This window comes from Elephantulus edwardii, unplaced genomic scaffold (assembly GCF_000299155.1).
Source record: "Elephantulus edwardii isolate Elephantulus edwardi_28Jun2011 unplaced genomic scaffold, EleEdw1.0 scaffold00154, whole genome shotgun sequence".
Taxonomy (NCBI): Eukaryota; Metazoa; Chordata; class Mammalia; order Macroscelidea; family Macroscelididae; genus Elephantulus; species Elephantulus edwardii.
In genome coordinates, this window is record NW_006399904.1 from 1498382 (window position 1) to 1509223 (window position 10842).

Genomic DNA, 10842 nt, shown 5'->3' on the forward strand with positions numbered 1-10842 from the left:
TGATGTGCTGTTCTAATGGTTTTTGGTATCTTCTAATCAGTTGGCCAGTTTGTTGTCCTTTAGACTTTTTGGCAAAACCTGGTGCCACATCCAGACCAGTATCTGTTTGCTGAAATATGTTATTTGGAATACTATCAATTCCTGGGATCCTGGTTTTTTGCCAATTTCTTCAGAGCAGCTTGAACTTTGTCCTTCATCACCATAGGCTCTTGATCATATGATGTGTCATGAAATTCTTTTGTGTTAGCCAATTCTATCTGGTATAGTGACTATGTGTACTCCTTCCATCATCTTTTGATGCTTCCTTGGTCATTCTTCATTCTGCCCTTATCATCCTTAAGTATTACACCTCAGGGCTTGAATATGTTCTTCTGTGCCTTCCGCTTAAGAAATGCTGAACACATTCATCACTTTTGATTTTCCAACTCCAGCTCTTTGCACATTACCTTATAATATTTTACTTTGTCTTCCCAAGCAGCCCTTTGAAATTTTCTGGTCAGCTCCTTCGCATTTTTCAGAACTGTAGTGTCAGTCTCATCTGACATCCATTTTAGTGTTTCCTACTTCCTCCATCTTTGTAATGATAGTTTGCATTATTTATGTATAATATTCTTGATATCCTCCCACAGCTAATCTGGTCTTTGCTCATTAGTATTCAAGGCCCCAAACCTTTTCCTGAGATGGGCTTTAAATTCAGGACGGATAGAATCAAGGTCAAAATTTGGTTCTTGTGGACTTGATTTGATTTTCTTTAGCTTCGGTTTGAACTTGCATATGAGTAGTTTCTGATGTGATTTACAATTGCCACCTGGCCTAATTTTTACAGCTGATATTGAGCTTTTTCCCATGTGTATAATCAATCTGATCTCCTGTTAGACTCTCAAGTGAAGTCCATGTGTATAGTTACAATTTATGTCTCTTATAAAAGGTATTTGCAATAAATGTATTATTGATTGTAATAATTCTATCATTCTGTCTCAGTCACATTTCTGTCACCAAGTCCGTGTTTCCTGACTACCGATCCTCTTTCTTTTTTCCAACTTCAGTCACCCATCATACCATACAGATAGCTAGATGGTGAGACATACTACCCCACATGCTCCTGTACCTTTTTCTAGGAATCACTGGTTCAATGTTTGATGCAGCTTGACTCACAGACTCAATTCACAGTGATAGTGTTTATTAGGGGAAAAAAGTTAGAGAGTGGAAGAGTATTACAAAATTCAAGTCCAGGCTTTATTCAGTAGTCCTGAATGAGATTAAAAAATCACAATTTCTCAATTAGTGACAATCCAGATTCACTTCAGCAACACAAATGCAAGAAGCCTCTGGTTTCCTCAATCATCCAGAAAACTTTCTCTCAGAGCATTATCAAGCCGGCTCTCCCTTCAATCATCCAGCAAGCAAAACCTTAACTGTGGCCTTTATCTCCAGGCTTCCTCTGGTTATACTCTTCCATAGTCTCTTCACAACAGTGCCATAGTTTCTTCATTTTCTCTACCTCCATCACCACTGCTTTTTTACAGTGTAGAAAGTGCTCTCTTATATTGGTTCCATAGCTAATGATTTGCAGAATTGTGTGTCCATAGTTAAGGCTGCTGGAAACCACATCCTAACTCCCAATGGTGGCTAACATAATGTCTAGAAAAGCAATTTTTAAAGTTTCTTACACCATATTGCCTAAAAAAACAAACAAACAAAAAAAAACAACCAAACCCTTTCACCTGAAGAATAATCTTTTGTACATGTAGAGAAATGCAGATATCTGTATTGAAAAAAAAAAAAAACAAAACAAAACAAAACCTCTTACGAAGACTTATAGCTGTATTTTCCAAAGAGGAAGAAAAGATTCTATAATTGGAGAAAAAGATGTATTATATTGTGGTGATGTTGTTGTTGTTGTTAAGTGCTGTTGAGTCATAGATGACTGATAGGGACCCTATGAATGAAAGAACAGCACCGTTTGTAGTTTCCGGACGCAAGACGCTTCTGAAGTGAATGCCACTCCTGCTTCCAAGATTGTTTTAATCGGGAAGCTATCACATTAGACATGAGTATAAGCAAGTGGCCAGAATTTTTCCTCTTGTCACAAGTAAATTGAAGTTCAAAACATGAAATTGTTAGTTTTAAAATAAGGACCAAAGTGGTTCCAGGAAATTTCTTTGATAAAACTTGGCAATATTTTTTTTTAATCAAGCCATTTTATTAAAAGCTTTTGGGGGAGTAGCCAAAGAGGTGGAAAAATGAGGTTCAATTATTGTGGTACACTTCAGAAATGCAGAAAACTTGGCAAATCTATACTTTAAAACAATAAAATTTTTATTTTATACTGGTTTACTTACAAAGTTCATAAGCATTATTTATCTGAATACTAGAAGTCACCCAGTAGGATTTTTCAAGAGAAGTCCTTATCAAATCTTAGAGAGACTGAGATTTGTATCTGCTTTCCACTAATACCCATAAATTTATGTGAAGTACAACTTCATATAATAGAGAAATAGAAGGATAATCAGACTGTTTTAACCAAAGGTTAGTAACTGGTTCTAATCCACCGTCATTCCAAAGGAGTAAAATGAGTCTGTCCTTGTTAAGAGTTATTGCCTAAAGAACAATTTCCAGTTTTGTTTGAAAAGAGACTCATAATAAGCAAAGCTCTTCTAAAGAGAAATAAAAGTAAAAATGAAGTTGAGCCATCTAACTTCCTGACCTAAAACCTACTACACAACTGTAATAATTAAAACAGCATAGTATTGGAGCAAGGACAGACTTACAGATCAATGGAATATAAATGAGAGAACAGAAATAAAACCATCAACAGATATTTGCCAAGGTAATTAAACTCATTAAATGAAAAAATAATAGCATCTTTAACAAATGGTACTGGCAAAACTTGACATCTGCCTACAGAAAACTGAAACAGGATATACATCTTACACCATATACAAAAAAACAACTAAAAGTGGATCAAAAACCTAGGGGTAAAAAGAAAACCATAAAGATTGTAAGAGACAAAACAGAAACTAAATTAAAAGCCCTGGACTATGGCATAAATAGGCTTGCAAACATAGCCAAAATCATACCACCTGTAAAAAAAAATATAAGATTTGCAAATGGGACCATTTTTTAATTTAAAATAGTTTGCATATAATATGCATTTTGTTTCATCCATGCACACTGTTTCACACATTCCTAAATGCATATTCTGTTTATGTGATAATTCCCATACATTTTGCTTTATAAAATTAATCACCATTGATCTATGTCCACTATCATACCATCTTTTCAAGTCCCTACTGGATCTTTCCTAATTCCTTCACCCACTCTCTCCACTCACCAAACTCCCTGACCTGGTAATATCCCTTTCTTCCTACCCTCAGTCCCCCTCACCCCCACCCTTTACCCTTTTGGACTTTTATACATTTCTTACTAATTATTCCTTTATTTTCACAATAATTCCATGTGACACAGTTATTCCACTTCTAGGAATACACCCCAAGATAAATACAACTGACACACAAATGGAGATTTGTACTCCAGGACTTTCTTAAAATCAAATCCCTGTTTGCATCACATATTTTTTCCAGTAGTGGGAAAAGCAAGCCCACAGATGTAGGGGGGAAACAACAACATTTTTCAATGATGTTTTAGATCAGAATCTCATAATAAAAGTTTACAGAACAGACCACTACAGAACCACCACCATATAAAGAATGATAACTCAATTAAAAAACGAGCAAAAGACATGAAAATATTCTTCACAAAGGAGAACATTTGGATGGCCAAGAACACATGAAGAAATTTTCAAAACCACTAGTAATAAGAAAAATGTAAATAAAAAATACCATCTCACTCTAGTAGTATTAACAAAGTTCACGAACACAGCCAACAATAAATGTTGGTGAGGATGTAGAGAGATTGAATCTCTCATGCTCTGCTGGTAGGATTGTAAAATGGTTTAACCATTATGAAAAATGTTTGGGTGTTTCCACAAAAAGCTGAACATAGAAACGTCGTATGACCCAGCTATTCCACATCTAGAAATATAACCCAAGGGATTCAGAACTGAGATACAAAGGAACATTTTCACAGTCATGTTCATTGTAGCGTTATTCACAACAGCAAAAAAAAAAAAAAAATGAAACAGATCAAATGTCTATCAACAAAAGAAAGATAGAGAAATTTTGGTATATTCACACAATGGAATATTATGTAGCACTAAGGAGCTATCATTTCACAAAATACCATGTAAGGTGGGAGAGACTAGGAAGCATTATCCTGAGTGAACGATCTCAGTCATATAAAGACAAATATAACATAGGCTCCTACTATGAAAACAGGATAACTGAGTAAGATGTGTATAAATATTCAAAAGGGAAAGAAGAAAATGGGGGTATAAAAGGGGTAAGGGGAGATTATAACCGAGACAGTATAGTTTAATAGGTAGATGTGGGTGAGTAATGGAAAAGGTTTAAAAGGGGCTTGAAAAGATGAGGTAAAATGAATAGAAAGATGATAATTAATTATATAACATACAATGCATATGAATGACTATATAAAACAAAAAGTACATGTATAAAAGATTATGTATGTGAAGATTGCTTTTATGCAGAACCAATTCAATAGTTTGGAAGTGTTGGTTTACAATGATTTAAATATAATATTGTGAAAACTCATTTTCAAACATCCTCAAAGTAAGCATTATATTTTTACCTTAAAATAATATTATTTATTGTAGTTATTACACTTGGGAATTTATTAGCTTATAGTGGGAGATTGGAAATCACATTTCAGTGTTATGTTGAGCTAGATGAAATTTCCAACATTTAATATTTTTGCCGAAAGAAGTGACAATTTTATATAGCTCAAATGAGTACATTTAGAAAACTTAAAGTCAAATAAAAATAAGTCTCTGCTTTGTAGATCTTGCTATGTTATATCAGGTTTATCATTTTCTAGATTTTTACCATACCAATTAATTATATGAACGGAAGAAGAGTATCTATGATTCTCAAATAAATTTGTTCAAAATAGGAAGATGTCCAGCTTGAAAGAGAATATTAAAAGAGTGTAGAAAAAGAAAACTGTTTCTGGACATTCAAGAGCTTTTTCTTCTTAAGGGAGACCAGGGAAAAGGATAGGAGCAGAGAGAACAGGGAGGACAGGGCTGTTTTTGTTATGTGCCATCAAGCTGCCTGTGACTCACAGTGACCCTTTGTATATTAGCTCAGAACCTTGACCTATCCTGAGCCAATCTCATTATCTCAGACAAACTTAAACCCATTTCACCAGTCACTGTATCAGTCCATCTCACCCAGGGTCTTCCTCTCCTGAACTGCCCCTTCACCCTCCCAAGCATGATATCCCTAGAGGCCATCTGCCCTCAGTATGTGAGATGGAGCTTCTAAATCCTTGCCTTCAGGGAACAGTTTGGTTTCACTCTCTCTAGGACAGACCTGTTTGTTCTCCTGGCAGTCCATGCTATATTCAATACTCTAGTATCACAACTCAAAGGCATCAATCTTTTTCTATCATCCTTGGTTATTGTTCAGCTCTCAAACACATAGCACATAAGTGTGAAGACCATGGCCTGGATCTGGGGCACCTTAGTCTCCAGACTGATATCCTTACTCTTTAGTACTCTAGAGAGGTCCCTGACAGCATACTTTTCCAAGGCAATTGGTCTTTTGATTTCCTGACTGCTTTTGCCAGGAGTGTTGGTTGTGGAGCAAAACAGTCTGAAATTATCAACAGTCTCTTCTTAGACTAATCATGAAGCTGTCAATTGACCCAGTGGTGGGAATCCTTGTTTTCTTGATGTTGAGCTTAAGTTTATGCATAAAACCTCATAGCCTTACCAACATTTTAGTATTCTAAGCAAGGATAGTGAAAAGAACTTTACCATTTGTTTTCACCACCATTCTTTTTTTTTTTTTAATTTATTTATTTTTCATTTCAATGAACATCTATAGAGATTTTGGAATTCCATTCATTCATTGTTGCACCCTTCTCTCCGCCCACCCGACCTCCACCCCTCAACCCCCCCGTTTGCTCCTCTCCTTGAAAAGCAAAAGAAAAACTCCCCCATTGGTACACAATCCCCCCTGCACCTCCCCCAACCTCACCCCAACTCCAAATATAGCCATTCTTTTTTATATACAATTTTTATTTCATACTGGTTTACTTACAAAGTTCATACACATTGTTTTTTTGTACCAGGTCTTTCTCATTTCCTTTACCCACCTCTTCCTCTACTCATCAAATTGTGAGACCCTATGATTAACCCTCGTCCATCCTTACTCCTCTACTCCCTCCTCCTTGGATATCCATACATGTTTTACTAGTTATTTATTTCTACAATAATGGTCTCATACAGTATTTGTCACCACCATTTTTTATGGGTAAGGATATTTCTATTTCACAAAAGACCCCCACAAAAGTAATATAATATTAAAATAAAAGAAAACTTTCCCAAGGCTGGTTGGACATATATTTGCAAATTACTGCCTCAAACCACAGAGAAATCAGAGTTAAGAAATTGTGCAGATTCAAATCTCAATTTTATTAGAAACCTTTTAAAGCATTAAATTGGTCTAAGTTAATTTTCTTATGTAAATCCTAAATATAGCTCACCAGTGACCTGCCAAGAGAGAAATTGACTCTGGATGTATTTATGTGCAAATTCCACTTGTTTTATGACCATGATTGACCCTGTGTGCTACCAAATTAAATGACACCTCTACGTAGTGCAATTTGAAGGATACTGAAAGGTTGAACTGTCACAAAACATGTACACTCTCCTATACTTAGGAAACTCTTAATCAAAAAGGGCTAAGACAGAAAATGAGTACCACCTTCAGGAGATAATGCTTCAAATGTGTAAATGTGATTTCCTAGTAGTAATTCAGCAGGGATTGCTTTTCTACATTACCTAGTTGAAATCTTAGCTCTAATGGGGAGGTGGGGCATGGAATTCAGGGCACTTCTTAGCAGGGAATTTTAAAGTTGGGAATCTAAACAAGTATGATTAACCAACAGGCAACAGCAAGATTCTATCACACAAAGAATAAAACTAGGATAATTAAGGTTCCTAGGGTTGATGTCTTGGAGCAAAAACCAAAAACACACTTTACAGTCATATAGAGCCTCACATCTGTCATGGACCCAAGTTTATATAATTACTAACTAATTTAGCCCTTTAAAAGTAATATTTTTATGAATATATATGTGTATTTCCTATCACTCTCTGATAACAAAGATTTTAGAAGAGAATATGTTCTTTCAGTAACACACTCCTAAAGTTTCAGATTATACTCAGCACAAATTACAGCCTATGAATTTTATCCTATTGTGTTCTTATGGGAACAACTCCATGTGAATAGTCAAATTTTATACTAATGTTGATAAGAAACAAAGTTTTCCACTTACTTGAGAACTGAATGGAGAAGCCTGACTTGCTGATGAAAAAATCACTGTCAAATTGCAGCGTGAGAGAGTTGAAGGTGCTATGGATGTCTTCAGGTAAAGCTGAGCCACTCCACTCCTTTAGCAAGATGTTGCTATCTACCGGACCATCCCAGACCTTGAGGATATCATGAGCCATCTCAGTGTCAAAAACAATGAAATGGAGGCTGGGGAAAGAAAATATAAGTTACCTATTAATTAGTTATAAAAATAGTTGTTAGTGCTAAGTTTGGCCTGCAACTCATGGTGAGTGCAGCAACAACGGTATAAAATTCTGCCCCATCCGACACTATCCCTGGTCTTGATGACAGAGTAATGCATTGCTTGTTCACTGTCTGATTTTTAGAAGGACATCACCTAGTCCATCTTACTCTGCAAGCTCTGCTGGAACCTGTTTAGTATTATAGCAACGTGCAAATCTCCAAAGAGAGTCACATATGGCTGTCCCTTCACCGACAGAAATTGACAGAGAATTGAAGTTGGCCTCCTACATAATAAAAAATATGCCACTGAGCCACCAGTGCCCCACTTATAATACTACCATCTGCTTATTGAATACCTGCCAAAGGCATATTTTTAATGTATTTCAGCTCATTTAATTTTTATAAAGCCTCACCAAATTGTGCCTATTTGTCAAATCAGCATGACAATAACAAGGGTTATAGAAATTACCTTGTGCAAATTAGAATATAGCAAAATGTGTCACCTAAACAGACATCACTAGTTAAGTTATATGAGTAATTTATGATGAGTAACTTATTTAAAGTAAAACAACTCATAACTTTTATATCTTTTTACAATTTCTAGATACTAAGCTTTCTAGAGTGCACTAAGCAAAGACAAGTTTGATATTGTTGGTTGTTGTGCTATTGTTGTTATGTGTCTTTGAGGTGCTTGCGACTCATAGTGACCCCTATACACAACAGCCCTGTGCTCTATCCTTAGTCAGCGTTTCTGTTTCTGACACACCTCTTTTTATTTCCCCAGTCACTGAGTCAATCTATCTCATCCAGGGTCTTTCTCTATCGCATTGTACCTACACCCTACACCCTTTAAGAATAATGTCCCTCTCCAAGGACTGGTCCCTCCTTGCAACATGCCTCAAGCATTTCAGACAAAACCTCAAAATCCTTGCCTCCAGGGAGAAGCCTGGTTTCACCCTCTGACACTGCTCAGGCAGAGTTCAAGTTGTGTTGTTGTTGTTAAGTGCCTTTGAGTCATAGACAACTAATAATGACCCTAAGAATGGAAGACCTAAACATTTGTAAAACTTTCATCGTTTCTCCAAGTTCATAGTTTTCAGTAGGCAAGCTATTTTGGAAGTTGATGCCACTTCTTCATTTGTCACATCAGTGTCACTCTGTTTAGCATCACAGTAACCACGAGTTATCTCTGTACAGTAAATAGACAGACCAGTGCTATACCACTTAGAAGAGTTCAAGATAGATTTTTAAAAATATCTACGACAGTGTTATTGCTAAAATGGCCCACTAGGTGGAAGTATCCATAGCAGGAAAAATTATTTGCAAAGATGATGAGTTTTATATCACAAGCCTATTTTTCTGTCTCTCTCTGAATGATTTGATTTGATGCATTTTTCTATAAATTTTATTTTCAGAAAAAATTATTTGAAATACCAACACACAAGGAGAAATGCATTATATAAACCATCTTCTTCATAACATTTTTAAACACATCAATTAGATTTGCAGATATTACCCAGAGCAATTTAAAAATCTCTATGTCTGAGGAAGTTCACATTTAGAAGCAAAGGCAAATATGTCATCCTATCTATGGCAATTCCAGTAGATAAAAATGTTAAATAAAAATGCCAACAGAAGTCAGTAATGCCTGAAAGTGTTGAGTTTTTCATGAACAGCTTACTGTACATCAAATGTAAAGGAGATGAAATTACAGTGGATGATATAAAGAAAATTATATAAATCCCATTTTTTTACTTGGCATAGTACTTATGCAAGGTAATATCTATATCATTATATATATGTGTGTGTATATATATATATATATATATGTGTGTGTGTGTGTGTTGGATTTCACAGTGAATGAGCAAATGAATTAATTTAAAAGTACTTACAAATCTTTTTGATAAGGGAAAGTATAGAATCTAGTGGACATTTACCTGTCAATATTAAGGCATGATTTGCTTTTTTATCGCTCTTTTTTTTAAAAAAAAAAAGCAGCACTTACAAATATAGTAGTACTTCCTTAAAACTCTGCTAATCAATTTATCTTCTCACCCTACATATTGAGCAGTGGTAGTAATACAATATGAAAGACGCAATCACATGGGTCATGTAATCCACAGGGAATTGCCCTGCTAACTCCGTATCAGGAGAAAGATGGACAATCGCTCCCCTTGTAGATGACAACCTTGGAATATCAATGATGTAGGGTCAGCTATGAGTTAGCTATGAGTTGAAGGTAGTGAAGAGCTGTAGTATATACTGAAAGTACTATGTATTATTTCCATTTATATTATTATTTCATCTAGTCTGTCCATTCGCTGTAGAGAGGTAACGCTCTGATGCTAAACACTGTGACAATGACTTGTCAAATGTGATGATGTTTACCCATGAGGAGTAAGCTTACTGCTTTAAACAAGCTCAGAAGCAGGAATGGCATCCACTTCTGAAATAGCTTGCCTCCAGAAACTATATGAACTTGAAGATGTTCAGTTCTTTCCTGAGTTGTCTAGGACTCAGTAGCACTTAACAATACCAATATGTCTATACTTAGACTTATCATATGCACAAAAATAAATGGTGTCATTTTGTGTTTGACAATAATTACATGATAAAAGCCAGAGTAAACTCACTGTTATCAAGTAGATTCTTATCAAGAAAACAGGCTATTCTCTACCAGGTTGTAAAGCCATAAATCTTTGTGGGAGAAGACTATTGATTTGTTTCCCCTGGGGCAGCTTGTGGATTCAAACCACACTTTGCTACCAGGAATCTCCAATTATGTGTTTGTTGTTGTTGTTGTTGTTGTTATGTGCTGTCAAGTCATCTGTGACTCACAGCAACCCCTACATACAATAGCTCTAAACTTTACCCTCTTCTGAGCCAGTCTTGCTGTCTCAAATACACCTACCTCCATTTCGCCAGTTACTGTGTCAATCCATCTCATCCACTGTCTTTCCCCCCCTGCTCTGTCCCTCCACCCATCTAAGCATTATATCCCTCTCCAAGTACTAAGAAGGATAAGTTTTACATGTATGCATTTCTATCATTTTTAAAGGTGTTTTTTTTTAATTCAACATTATAAGACATTTTGTTGTTGTTGTTGTTATGTGCCGTCGAGTCATTTCCGACACATAGCGACCCTATGCACAACAGCCCTAAACCCTGCTCTATCCTG

General features: G+C 35.8%; 1 protein-coding gene across 1 annotated transcript in view; it reads right to left on the reverse strand.

Annotated features, from left to right (window-relative positions):
• Positions 1-10842, reverse strand: part of CSMD1 (CUB and Sushi multiple domains 1) — a 2584888-nt gene that overhangs the window by 599009 nt on the left and 1975037 nt on the right. Inside the window, exon 25 of the mRNA XM_006895025.1 lies at positions 7426-7628. Within this exon, the coding sequence (XP_006895087.1) occupies positions 7426-7628 (203 nt within the window). The remainder of the gene's footprint in view (positions 1-7425; positions 7629-10842) is intronic.